General features: G+C 36.9%; 2 protein-coding genes and 1 pseudogene across 3 annotated transcripts; 1 reads left to right on the top strand and 2 right to left on the bottom strand.

Moving 5' to 3' along the window:
- The first annotated feature begins 134 nt into the window (after positions 1 to 134).
- Positions 135 to 1,890, top strand: LOC107578879 (dnaJ homolog subfamily B member 13-like; annotated as a pseudogene).
- Positions 1,891 to 1,963: 73 nt separating this feature from the next.
- On the bottom strand, positions 1,964 to 4,685 carry LOC107578231 (mitochondrial uncoupling protein 2-like). Its single transcript, XM_016264208.1, has 8 exons — positions 4,550 to 4,685; positions 4,294 to 4,428; positions 3,679 to 3,900; positions 3,077 to 3,290; positions 2,789 to 2,983; positions 2,514 to 2,615; positions 2,254 to 2,434; positions 1,964 to 2,171 (listed from the first exon to the last, which is right to left on the bottom strand). Exons 3-8 carry the CDS (start codon positions 3,802 to 3,804, stop codon positions 2,057 to 2,059), a joined length of 933 nt encoding a protein of 310 aa, XP_016119694.1. The 5' UTR covers positions 3,805 to 3,900; positions 4,294 to 4,428; positions 4,550 to 4,685; the 3' UTR covers positions 1,964 to 2,056.
- Positions 4,686 to 5,969: 1,284 nt separating this feature from the next.
- Positions 5,970 to 9,487, bottom strand: LOC107578242 (mitochondrial uncoupling protein 2-like). 2 transcript variants are annotated; one of them, XM_016264223.1, is made up of 8 exons: positions 9,380 to 9,487; positions 8,995 to 9,131; positions 8,714 to 8,901; positions 8,303 to 8,510; positions 8,022 to 8,219; positions 6,806 to 6,907; positions 6,547 to 6,727; positions 5,970 to 6,449 (listed from the first exon to the last, which is right to left on the bottom strand). In XM_016264223.1, exons 3-8 carry the CDS (start codon positions 8,837 to 8,839, stop codon positions 6,335 to 6,337), a joined length of 930 nt encoding a protein of 309 aa, XP_016119709.1. In that variant the 5' UTR covers positions 8,840 to 8,901; positions 8,995 to 9,131; positions 9,380 to 9,487; the 3' UTR covers positions 5,970 to 6,334. The 2 variants fall into 2 exon arrangements, with proteins under 2 accessions (XP_016119709.1, XP_016119704.1); XM_016264218.1 differs by having other exon boundaries at positions 9,384 to 9,487.
- Between the last annotated feature and the right edge of the window lie 4,155 nt (positions 9,488 to 13,642).

Genomic DNA, 13,642 nt, shown 5'->3' with positions numbered 1-13,642 from the left:
CAAACAAAAAAACACCTAAAAAACGTTGTGTAGGCCTATACGTTTTTATTGTTGTCACATAAAAGTTTATGAATGTTCATACAAGGTTAAGATTTGTTTCCCCCAAATAGAACCATGTACTGACGTTTGCTGGGATGGTATTCTTGGAGGTACCGTGTAAATATTTGTCATGTTTCATTATTTTTCATATATACTTGGATCAAAGCAGCATAGTATTGCTATCTCAAACTATCACTGTACAATGGTGTTAAAGAAAACAGTCCCTCATTTCCTTGTTTCCTGGTAAGCTGGACATTATATTTCTGTTTTGTTTTTTTTATCCAATGCAGCACGTAAAAAGGCCACACATGATATGTTTGGAGAAGAGGGTTTAAAAGGAGGAATCCAGTCTGAGCTGGGAGTGAATGGCGCCTGGTCATCAGGATATGTGTACCATGGAAATGCAGATGAAACGTTCAGACAGTTTTTCGGTGGAGATAATCCATTTGCAGGTTATTTTTATAGGATGAAAAAGCGGTGTTGTTTCTTCACTGAATGAGCTTCTTTTTGTAAATTTTAAGAGACAGTCTGGTGCAATCAAGTCTTAAATGTTTATAATGTCCTGGTGTTTTAAAGAATCCCAGCTCTGATTAGTAATATCTGTCATAGAATTCTTCGCCAATGATGGCAGTGAGGACAACAAAGCTTTTAAGAGCTTGCGTGGGCAAAAAGAAAAGCTGCAGGATCCACCAATTGAGAGAGAGACCTTCACCTCGCCTTGGAGGACCTTTATTATGGATGCACTAACAAAATTAAGATATCCCGTAGGGTAAGTTTTACATAAAGGGGTGTAAATGACATATGGACTCATAAGAAATTAATTTCAGAAGAGATGTGTTTGATACAGGTCATGAATGAAGATGGACACACATCCAGCATCAGGGACAACATTTTAACCTTTACTGTAAAAGCAGGATGGAATGAAGGGACGCGGATCACATTTTCTAAAGAGGGAGACCAGGTATGACCAAACACATTTTTATCATAATTTTATTTCATTATGTAAATTGATCTTGGTCATCACAGAATATAATTTTTTTTCTCCACAGGGACCAAACAGCATCCCAGCAGGTATTGTGTTTGTCATACGCCAAAGGCATCATCCACGCTTTGACCGCCAAAATGATAATTTGGACTACACAGCACAAATTTCCCTTGAGAAGGTGAAAAACCATTGTTTTCAGCACAAGCAAAAATGTATTTCATGTAGAATAATGTAGATAAATATTTTCTTTTTTGGTCTAGTTTTCATGTTGAATATGTGATAGGTTTTTCAATCAGACCAACATGTTAAAAATTAACAGTTCCACTCTAAAAGCAATCACTTAAATTTATATTTTAGTATAATATGATTTTGAATATTTATATTTGTGGTAACTCTGCAGGCTTTGATTGGTTTCTCAGTAGAAGTCGAGACACTAGATAGCAGGCTTCTCAACATCCCCATCAATGACATTGTGCAGTGAGTAACCGTTTCCTTCTCTCTGTAGCATACACAGGTCAAATAATAGACAAGTCAGCACACGTTTAATGTTACTCAAAACTTTTGAATGTAGTTTTCATAGTTAAGACTGTTTCATATTAATTTCTTTACACTACAGCCCTTAGTACACCAAGGTTGTGACCGGGGAGGGACTGCCACTAGTCAACAACCCGTCCAAAGAGGGGACCTGATCATTCGCTTCATGACACATTTCCCAGAGAAGCGTCCAAAACAAGCTCTCTCATCAACTCATCCAGGTATCTTAAAGTCCTTTCAGTCATGAATAGAAATGTTCATTATAGGAATTAAAACCCTTGAAACGCAAAAGTATTAGAGTTTGAAATTGGCGGGGTTTTTTTAAGAGCCTCATTTTATTGGCACAAAAAAAAAAAAAAAAAAAAAAAAAAAAGACAAGAATAGAGTAAAAGCCAAAATCAAATTAAAAAAAAAAAAAGTTTTTAATAGACATGTAAACAATTCTTACAGAAAACGTCAAGAGAAAGTCAGCTAAGCTCAACTAACTGCATTCACTGCTTAAAGAGGAGTGACCCAGTTATGGCGTGCTGCCATCAGGGCCCGTTTCAGCTGTTCATAGGTGACAAACATAACCACATTCCAGGAGCCCAGCCTCAGGAACGATGGCATGAATCTAAAAGAACACAAACAGATGTCAATTCTGCATTCATCCTCAAATCATTAAAGTAAAGCTATAGTGGGTTAAGAGAACTGACCCCTTGTAAAAAGCCTTTGGTCCCTCTTTAGTCAGCATGGCTACAGCACAGTTGAGGGCACCGCTGTACTGGCCCTGAGCGGAGTTCATGTATCTGGTCTTCACAACATCAATAGGAGAAGCAATAATTGTAGTGCAGAAACCAGCTCCAAATGCAGATGTGAAATGGCAGGGAAGGTCATCTGTGAAGAAAAACAACTATAAATTTGTCACAGTCTGACACTTAAGTTTGCAATTGTTTTTTTTGCAGTCTCATCTTACCATTCATTAGTGATGATTTTAGAAGTGCGTCTTTGATAAGGTCATAGGTCACCAACTCAGTACAGTTTACAATGGCATTGCGGGTGATGTTTGGGCCAGTTCCTATAAAAGGATTAAATAATTAGAAAGGAGAGAATAATAATTATTAAATATATTTGCTTTTAAAATAATTATAAACAAATTAACTAATAATTTCAATAAATAAGAATTGTTGAAATAATAATAACATCATTAAATATTATTACTATTATAGACCCAAGTTGGCCCAGGCTCACCTTTCCACAAACCACGAAACCCCTCTTCCTTTGCAATGGTCCGATATGCAGCCATAGTACCATGGTAACGTTTACTGGCCCCGGCGCTGATCTGAGCCTGAAATCGTACCTTCACCACATCGGTGGGTTGGGCCAAAGCCACTGCCATGGCTCCAGTCGTACAGCCAGCCATCAGCCGACTGCCAATCCCAACATCTAAGGAAAACAATGCATTGAATGGTGTTAATATGAGAGGTCTTGCATAAATAGTTTCCAATCATTCCTGCATACAAGCATTTGACAACTTACGATCTGAGCCTTTGGTGTAGAACTGCTTGACGGAATCGTAGAGGCCAATGCGTACAGAGGCAAAGCTCATCTGACGCTGCAGTCCTGCAACCAGCCCGCTGTAGAGACTGCGCGGCCCCTCAACACGCACCATGGTGCTGATCGTGCCAAACACTCCACGATATTTAACTGGACCATGGCCTGTGTTTGCTGGACTTATGGTCTCCCCCTGAATCTGTACAGAACAAAAGGTGGATGGAGAAACTTTACAGAATCACAGGGGAGGGAAGCAGAATCTTCAGCTTAAAAGGGTCCATAGTGATCCTGGGTCTGCAAGGACAATCATCAAGGCCTGGACCTGCTTACGTTGCTAGTGTAAAGAGAAATAGATAAAGCTGATGTCAGTATGAGTGTGACTAAACATTCCACCTGAAATGAAAGGTTAGATTGTTGCTGCGAGTTGATCTGGGTCAAGTCGTCACGTGCGTCTGTTGTTTCCAGACTCAACCGCTGGCTCAGCTGTCACTCGAGCAAAAAAAAAAAAAAAAAAAAAACCCACACACAACAACAACAACAACCGTCTTTTAAACAAAGTACTCCATTTCCACACAACAAAGACTCACCTGAAGTCTAACTTTTGCGGTGTCCAGTGGAAATGTGAAGAGGTCTGCAATGCAGGCTGCGGTTCCTGCACCAATAAACTTCACAGTGGCTGTAGGAGGCACATCACCAGCTCTGAATCCAACCATGTTTATTTGCGGTCAGAATCACAGGAGCGTAAAGGTGAAACGGAATGTGTTGAAAACCAAGGAAGTGAACACAAGATAGGTGAACTCCACCCTAACCTGGATTTAGGAAGACACATAATGATTCATTTCTTTTAGATGTTTATGATATGCATTTAAAACCTTAAACCGGTTTTATTGTGCAAATTTAAGCCATTTGGGGTGGGCCAATGGATGTGCTTAATATAGGTGTAAAGGCTCTCTGACAATCAACAGACAAAAAAGGAACATCATGTTCTCTCTGACATGTTAATCTATATGCTGACGTCATCATCCTGTTTACATCTGGGGCGGCTTTGTTGACTTTCTACCAGACAAAGGAGCTTCAATAAAGGAAGTGCGGATACACACAAAATGCGAGATTATGTCATGCTGGCATAATATTACATCAACTGTATTAACCTCATTTATTAAAACAAATGAATAAACGCTTTTGGAAAACTTTTTACCAACCGGTTTAGATGAGAACTTCAAGATTCTCTGAAAGTATCTCTCTGGTTGAAATGGCCTTCAACTTGAATTTTGTTGCCGCGTTCTTCCATAGAGAAACGATTAGAACCCGTACAAATCAAAAACATACTCCAAAGTCTGAAAGACAAAAATATTTCCGTGTTACATGCATATCAGCATCACTTGACATAATCAAAGAAAACACATTCGCAAGTAACGGAGAAAGTCTATTCGCAGTATGTAAAGTCACAATACTCACCTTAAACAAAAATGTATTGTGTCTACGAATAAAAGTGTTTACAGTAGGGAAAAAGAAGTTCCTCAGGAAGCAGCCGGTTAAAGTCCGCAGGTGCTCTGTTCTGTTCTGAACGCTGCGGCGACCCTCTTTAAACGCGTTCGAGGGAGTCACGTGACATAAATTAACGCCTTATTGTATTTGGTTTAGGTGATTGAACTAGAAATAATGTTTAAAAAAACGGTAAATGCTGTTAAACGTTCACACACTGGTGCAAAATTAAATATGAAGTTTCGAGTCAAAATACTATTACACAATTGTGTATTTTCTCTTGATCCAACCAGTTAAGCATTCGATAAATAGATTTTTGGTGTTTCCTATATTGCTTTGTGTTTTAGAATTCTTTGCTGTTTAAAATGATCTGAATGGCAAGTTCCTATTGTGACAACATGTAATGACAACATGCCAAGACTTTGAGGTATGTGCTTATGAAATTGTGTATGACTTTTGATATGACTTTTTCAAACAGAAATCTACCCTCAGAAATATTCGTTGGAGTAAGTGTGACAACTAGCCCCAGCCTCCCCTATTTGACTGAAACGCTGAGTCATTCTGAATTAGTAGGCTATGTGTAGTTGCACATATGTTATTCATAAAGAGGACTTTCAGTTCTCCCTCTTTTAAAGACACATTCCCTGGATTTGCTTCTTCACATGGATTTATATTGATATAATACTCTCATAGCTGTGTTTTTCATCAGATAGCCTAAGAACCAAAAGCATTTAAACTACATACCTGAACCAAACTTCCCATCACCATATCAAGAAGTCAGGGCTGCTGTTTAAGTTTCACTTAGATAAAAACAACTGCACTTGAGAATGTACATCTTCAAGGCAAAACAAAATAATTGTGTTCACCTGACACATGGGTTAAAAACACACAGTGACACACATGCTTCATGAATTACACACTGCTGCTTATTATTGTCTTCAGAGAGCGTCAGGCATCACTTCTATCACACTTCCTGGGTATCCTGAAACATGTGAGTGCTTTTTGTCACTCGCACTTCACAGATTTGCATTTGTCTTATTGTTAATGTGGCATATGCACTTCCTCTTTTCATCAAGTAAACTTCACAGCTCCGTTCTAACGAAGTTTTTGTTTGTCTGTCTTTTATAGCTAATCAAGAGAGTGCAAAAAGCAGTTTGAAGCCACTTTCTGAACCTTTGTCATGTGAAAGCCATTTGTATTTTAAGCTTCCTTCTGGGTGTCGGGCTCTCAGTTGATTTGATCATTGATTGATGAAAAGACTCTAGGGTTCTTGGGAGTCAAACACATGTGATCTAAATGAGTTGCATGTTCCTGATTTGATACTTAAAACAGTTTAGAACTCATTAATGGAAACAGATATATCATAAAAAGCTTTATTTTCCAACAATGTACAGTTTATAGTATAAATATGTATTCATTCATTATGCTATGGACCCGTTTTCTTGACATATTTAAAAGTATATACATAAAAAATGGACATACAGTATATCCTCGCAATTGATAATACCACCTCTCTCAGTGTCCAATGACGTCGAGACTAAGACAAAAATTAGCATTTTGCTTTCTCAGCCATACGTCTCGTGATTTTTGGCAACTCATCTTTCATTTTTGATGAGCTTGACCTTTGGCCTTAAAAAGTTGCAGCCTTTTTCAGTGATAAGACTTAACCTGGGAATCCATTTGTTGTCATAACAGAGGACTTGACCTATATTTGCACTCTCTGTTTAATCAAAATCAGAAGATACTGACCATGTCCATTCAGAAAGGTGACTCCCATGAGCACTGAATTCTAGTCAGACCTCTCTTGATTTGCTCGTAGGAAACGAACATCACGATGTTCCAGGATCCTAAGCGCAGGAAGGAGGGCATGAAGCTGTTGGGGAAGATGAAGATGGCAAATTTATGGTACTGAAAATAAGAGTGTTTACCATGTTGTGTATAAATAATAGTTCACAGCATATTTTTCTTACCCCTTATAGAAAGCCGTTGGTCCCTCTTTGGTCAGCATAGTGAGGGTACAGTTTAGTGCACTGCTGTACTGTCCTGCAGTTGAGTTCATGAAGCGGGTCTTTACCACGTCTACTGGAGATGCCACAATCGTGGTGCAGAATCCAGCTCCAAATGCAGCGGTAAAGTGGCAGGGTAGGTTATCTAATGAGGGCATGTGTGTTAGACAACAATAACATACAAATAACCATAATGAAAGCATAGTGTTCATAGGTTTCATACCTGTCATGAGGTCATATTTTAATATGAGTTCCTTAATGATGTCGTAAGTGACCAGCTCTGCGCAGTTCACAATCGCGTTCCTTGTGATGTTTGGCATGCAGCCTAAAATAGAGAAACAAATACATGTTTATCTCCACCAGAAAAACTCCACTTAGAATGACATGTGAAAGTTGAATTTAAAGGGATAGTGCACTGAAAAATAATTTACTCACCCTCATGTTTTCCCAAAACTTTTATTTCTTCTAACAAGAAGATATTTTGTATGTGTATTTTTATCCATACTATGAAAGTCAGTGGGGTCCACTGTTGCTTTGGACAGTGCTATTTTAGTATTTATTAATATATATTTTAGTTTATTTGAACATTTTCAGTTTTAATTTTAGTTCATGTTTCAGTAATTGTATGCGCTTCTGTCATTTTTATTTTTGTTTTTTATATATATTTTTATTTAGTTTTAGGTTATTTTTCTTTCAGTTTTACTAAAATTACCTTTTAAGCTTAAACTTGTTTATTTCAGTTAGTTGCCAAGGCAACATTTAAAATTTTCATTAAATTTTTTTATCTAATATTGTATTGTATTTTATTTATGTAATCTTTATTAACAATATTGGTTTGGCCCCCCATGACTTAGATTGTGTGGACAAAAACAATTTTTTTAAAAATTTCCGAAGAAGAAAGAAAGACATATTATTTCTTCTAACAAGAAGATATTTTGTATGTGTATTTTTATCCATACTATGAAAGTCAGTGGGGTCCACTGTTGCTTTGGACAGTGCTATTTTAGTATTTATTAATATATATTTTAGTTTATTTGAACATTTTCAGTTTTAATTTTAGTTCATGTTTCAGTAATTGTATGCGCTTCTGTCATTTTTATTTTTGTTTTTTATATATATTTTTATTTAGTTTTAGGTTATTTTTCTTTCAGTTTTACTAAAATTACCTTTTAAGCTTAAACTTGTTTATTTCAGTTAGTTGCCAAGGCAACATTTAAAATTTTCATTAAATTTTTTTATCTAATATTGTATTTTATTTATGTAATCTTTATTAACAATATTGGTTTGGCCCCCCATGACTTAGATTGTGTGGACAAAAACAATTTTTTAAAAAATTTCCGAAGAAGAAAGAAAGACATACAGGTTTGGAATGAGATGAGGGAGTGTAAATTATTTTTTTTGGGGGGGGGTGAACTATGCTTTTAAGAACTCTTGCTCACCCTTCCAAAGCCCCCGAACACCCTCATTACGTGCAATAGTCCGATATGCATCCATTGTGCCGTTGTATCTCTTTAATCCATCAGACTGACGTGCTTGAGCCTGGAAACGCACTTTTACGACATCTGTGGGCTGTGCAAATGCGACAGCCATGGCCCCGGTAGTGCAGCCAGCCAGTAGGCGAGTCACAATGTTTGCTTCTGAGAAGAAGAAAGCAGAGTGTTAGCATCAGTATCAGCACTATCATTTCTGTCTCTATTCCAACCAACAGTCTGATACTCACTCTCAGATCCTCTGGTGTAGAATTGCTTCATTGAGTCATAAAGACCGATACGAACAGATGCAAAGCTCATTTGTCGTTGCAGTCCTGCCACCAGGCCATTGTAGAGACTCCTTGCGCCCTCTGTACGCACCATAGTGGTAATGGTGCCAAATACTCCACGATATTTCACCACAGCTGATCCTGAGGCAGCTGTAGATTCTCCCTGGATCTGAGATAAGACAGATGAATGATTATAATGTGCTTTTTGTGTTGTTTTTGATAGTTTCAGGCACATAAAGTCAATGCAAACACAATTCAAACAACTCTTAATGGGCTCAAAAATTATGTTCTTTATGATAAACCTTTTGCATATATAGCTTACATATTATTATTATCATTATTAAAATGATATATATTTTAATAAGTCCTCACCTGAAGTCTCACTTTTGCTGTGTCCAGGGGGAAAGTAATCAGATCAGCAAAACATGCTGCCGTACCAGCACCAAAAAACTTGACAGCAGCAGTTGGTGGCAGGTCAGTAGGTTTGATTCCAACCATTTTTTTCTGTACTTCTGGCAGGATTTTACTTTATTTTTATCTAGAGCTTTTTGTTTTCCCACCTGAGAGAGAATAAGAAGCAGGCCAAACCTGGTTACGAATAATTTTAATTTGGATTCAAGAATTTATATATTTTAATATAGTCTTCGATTTACCTCAGCAGACTGCTGATTCTAGATCAAGTTTCTTCCAAAGGAATAACTCTCTTGTATTTTGTTTTAAATGCTTCAACAACTTTGGCCATAGAAAATTGTGGCTCAGTGTCCCAAAGCAGCATTCCAGCAGCGCAACACTACAGAGTAACATTTAGGATCAATGCTAATCGTGCGACTTGGTGATTATAGATAAAGCATGACTGTAAAATCAATATTTCTCATAAATTTAGCTGTGAATACCCAGAAACACATGAATCAGCATACAATATTGTATGAAACACAATTAATTACAGTGTATCTTTCATTACTTAAGCTCTGGGTACCCAGTAACATAGAAATCAGCATACAAAATCATTTGAAATATAATAAAATACAGTGTGCTCACCAACCTTCTGGTAATATAAAATTGTTAGTCCAAATTGTACTGACAGAAGGAAAAATTATTATTTTCATCCAGGGTTTAATCCAGTGCGTTTTCCACCTGAGTATGGTGGAACCGGTCTGTCAAACCTGAATTTATAGGTGTGTGTGCCAGTTGGAGCCAGTCCCATGAATTCCTTTTATCACACATGAGTCTAATTTTAACTTTGTGTGGCGGAAGAACATGTACACTTGTTTACTAGTTGTCACCGATAGGGTTGTTGTCTGCCCTCCATATCAAATGTACTCACATATCAGTAAAAATAATATAATAAATTATTATATATATATTTTTTTAATGTATTTTTTATGAATAAATGATGTGTGTGTGTGTTTATTTATAAATACATTTTATTTATTTATATATATATATATATATATATATATATATATATACATACACACACACACACAGGCTACAAGTAATTTTGGAATGTTTACAGCTTATTTCATTTTAATTCATTTAGTTAATTATAAAATGAATGTCACAGAAATCATTTGGGATATATTTTCTTGTGCATTTCCACTTAAAATGTTTAATTTTATTGTTTGTTAATTGCTATTCACAAAAATAGATGTTCATAAACACACATGTGTCACAGTCATGTGTTGCTTTGTCACCTTTCCCCCGCTTCCCAAAACACCTCTGGAAGGTTGCCTGCGGTAATATATGTTCATCCTATCAAAGAGGGGACTTGTCACTTTGAACTAAGCACTTACACTTAGGGATCATTTTCATTTCTGCTCTTTACAGAGAAGGGATCAGTGTTTCAAGTAAAGTTGCTATCCATTTATTAAATAACACAATGGTTTTTCCATTCATTTTGTCTTTGCTGGATGAATAGAAACCAACATCTTACGTAAATATGTCTGACATTCATGCCAGAGGAAAACAATATGTACCAAGAAGATGCTGCTCTGCCCCAAAGGTGTTAAAGTTTCATAACCTGTTTGGGGAATGCCACTCTTAACAGCCAATCTGTGCATGTCTCACGGTGGGAGTGAATGTAAGGCATCTGTTAACAGTAAATCAGGAACCTTCGTAATCCAGATCAGGTCTAGACCAGCCAGAGGCCCTCAGTGAGAGAGGGTGCAGACTGCACTTTTGTCCTCATCCTCTCATTAAACTGTCAAGAAACGTCCAGGTCATATATATATATATATATGTGAATTTTCATATTTGAATATATACTGTATACTCAAATATATATGAAAATTCATGAGAAATCCCGGAAAATTCTTCCAAAAAATCTTTGGGGCCAAGAAAAAAATAATTATACTCTGTAAAAAATAGTTGTTTCAACGTTAAAAAAACAAAAACAAAAAGGGGATTGTGCTGCCTTACAATTTTGAGTTAAGTCAGCTCAACTTAAATATCCAAGTTGTCACTTAAAATTTGAAACTTTATGGCAGCACAAACACTTACAACTTGACACAACTTTCTTTTCTTTTTTTTACAGTGTAAAATTATATGTATTATAATCTTTTCTAGACATAACTATATGCAGTGATCTAACAGAAACATAGAAGTTAGTACTAAAAAAGATAATTTAAAGTTAAAAAGTCTAAACTTAAAATAGTCCATGGTTATCTGATTACTCATTATCGTTTTGGCTGCTATTTAGACTTTGGCTTTGAACAAACAGCCAAATAGCAATTGTGACAGTGGCATTATCATGTTTCAATAAGTGGTGAGAAATAATTGCTGTCTAGGCCTGCAATCTTAAAGCTGCAGTAGACAGAGGAAGATCAGCTGAAAAATGAAAGCAAAATATCCTTCACAGATCTGTTTGTGCAAGTACATGAGATCAAGACATTGAGCTTATGAAAGCGCTGTGTTATTATATTTCTGCCACAGCAGCTATTGCACCATTCAGTAGACAACCTGCTGCTGTTTGCAACCGTCATAAACCCACTAAGGTCTATTAGTATGAATGAGTGACCTATTAGCTCCTGGAATGGGTTTGCATCACTGTTTGGCCAATAGCAGCTTGTGATTTGCACCTTTGTAAACTTTAATTGGACAACCATGTTATTTTCTTACCTTCTGTATTTTCAAGATTTGTTTGTGTCTAGACTGGAATCCCTTACATTTTCCAGATTTGTAAACTTGAGGCCCTACCTTTGCTGTCTGCATCTAGCTGGAACCAGTTTCTTCAGTGTACCCTGTGAGCTTCTGAAGGAGGTAAATAACCACCCGTGTCCTGCCAGACACACACTCACCCCGCCTGCTACTGAAAGCGGATACATCCATGACTGACGCAGACGCAGACATGAATTCATGTCTAACATAGACAGCTGCCATTGAGACCTGCTTTATGTATGAATAAATATTTCCTCTAAAAGCACAGGCACATCTAAAAATATACATCCCTGTATTCAAGCAAAGGTCAGTAGGTCATGCTCTGTCTATGGAAAGGTATGCAAGTATCTCATCAAAACTCCACATCATTCATCATACAATGGCCAACCAGAAGTATCAGGACACTCAAGACACTTAAAATGTCCGAAAGCCAGATAAAATTTTAAATCAAGCGGCATCAAGCTTGATCTTTTTTACTTCACTTGCAATGACTTTTAACCATAGTTCCACTATTTTTGACAACCATAAAATTTCCAAATATGTTTATTTTATTGTTTTTGAACAGTATATTTATTGTTTCATGCACACTCTTTTATTGTAGAATGCAAATACATAATTTTTTTTAAGCAGCTAAGCACAAGTACAAAAGTTTAGTCAGTTAACACAATAATAAAATATACTATTTAATACACTGGAAAATGTCATGCCAATTTTTATATTACAGGAGTTTGAATCATGTACCATTGTGATGATAGTGTAGTGATTTTCTTGACCCCCTAAAGGTCCTAAGAGGTGTTTTAGAGGAGTGCATTTAAAAACCTAACCAGTAAGCAGGTGGTGCACATTAACGTCACTGCTGATTTCAGAAATGCCGTTCTCAATTCCTCCTGTCATTCTTGGCTGTCCCATCATGCCACATCATTCTGTGCAGGCTATTGCTGTGTCAGCTGGCCGACTGCATGGAAATCAGTGTTGCTCTAGTCATTTGTGCCCTTTTTTTATAAGCAACTATTAGTTAATGGTAATACAATTTAGATAGGCCTTTGAGCACCTTTTAAGATTTTTATTTTTTATTTTTTATTTTTTTTACATAACGTGACATAAATGTTGAAATAAAAAATAAAAAAACTTTCTCCTGTCCCAGTTTAATGAGTAGAGAGAATTACAAGTAAGCCAACCATAAATTCCCACAACACAGAAATACAATAGCTCTGTATGTAGCTGTTGTTAGTACATGTATCTTTTGTAAGTAGTGAAATACAAGGAAACATTTCTAAAACACATACTAGAAATATTTATATTTGCATGATCAGGAAGTTCAAATGTAATAATTCTCAGTGGCATGAACATTTATTTTTAACAAAACATATTTTTAACAGGAGACTGTAAGAATGTATTTAAGTCCAAGTTCCTGCTAGTGTCAAGTCAAGTCACCTTTATTTATATAGTGCTTTATACAATACAGATTGTGTCAAGGCAGCTTTAAAGTATTAAACAGGAAAATAGTGTGTCGATAATGCAAGAGGACAATATTAAACACTCAATTTTTCAGTTAAAGTCAGTTCATCATTGATTCAGTGATGTCATCGTCCAGCTCAGTTCGGTTCAAATACTATCTGTGCAATCAAGTCGACAATATTTCCAGAAATTAAGTGTCCCCAACTAAGTAAGCCAAAGGTGACAGTGGCAAGGAACCAAAACTCCATCGGTGGAAGAAATGGAGAAAAAAACCTGGGGAGACACTAGTTCTCCTCTGGCCAGACGAAACCAGCATGGTGTGGTTAAATTCCAGGATACAACACAGGTCAGATTGAGCAGAGGACTCGCCTGGTTCTCGTGGTCTTGTCCCGATGGCCGTATAGTTGACGAGGTCTTCACAGGAGATCTTTCTCTAGGGTTCGTGTAGTTGACATGGTCTCTGCTGACATTCAGGGCTGTAGAGGTCGTCTCTAGGTGCTAGTCCACCATCTGGACTAGATACGGACTGGATCCGGGTGACTGCAGTGACCATCAGATCTGGATACGGACTGGATCCGGGTGACTGCAGTGACCATCAGATCTGGATACGGACTGGTTCTGGGTGGCTAAGGTGACATCGGAATAAGAATAAAACAGACTAATATTAGTGTACAGTAGATGCCATTC

The sequence above is a fragment of the Sinocyclocheilus grahami genome, unplaced genomic scaffold (genome assembly GCF_001515645.1).
Source record: "Sinocyclocheilus grahami isolate Dianchi unplaced genomic scaffold, SAMN03320097.WGS_v1.1 scaffold32.1, whole genome shotgun sequence".
NCBI lineage: Eukaryota > Metazoa > Chordata > Actinopteri > Cypriniformes > Cyprinidae > Sinocyclocheilus > Sinocyclocheilus grahami.
This window is presented reverse-complemented; position numbering and strand designations above follow the sequence as displayed.

Excerpts from the sequence above, each read along its gene's own strand:
- LOC107578231 (XM_016264208.1), bottom strand. The coding sequence starts at position 3,804 with ATGGTTGGATTCAGAGCTGGTGATGTGCCTCCTACAGCCACTGTGAAG. Across the intron at positions 3,291-3,678 it reads CCGCAAAAGTTAGACTTCAG|ATTCAGGGGGAGACCATAAG; the intron begins GTGAGTCTTTGT and ends TGTTCTGTACAG. Across the intron at positions 2,984-3,076 it reads CTACACCAAAGGCTCAGATC|ATGTTGGGATTGGCAGTCGG; the intron begins GTAAGTTGTCAA and ends TGTTTTCCTTAG.
- LOC107578242 (XM_016264223.1), bottom strand. The coding sequence starts at position 8,839 with ATGGTTGGAATCAAACCTACTGACCTGCCACCAACTGCTGCTGTCAAG. Across the intron at positions 8,511-8,713 it reads CAGCAAAAGTGAGACTTCAG|ATCCAGGGAGAATCTACAGC; the intron begins GTGAGGACTTAT and ends GTCTTATCTCAG. Across the intron at positions 6,908-8,021 it reads TGTTCGGGGGCTTTGGAAGG|GCTGCATGCCAAACATCACA; the intron begins GTGAGCAAGAGT and ends TCTCTATTTTAG.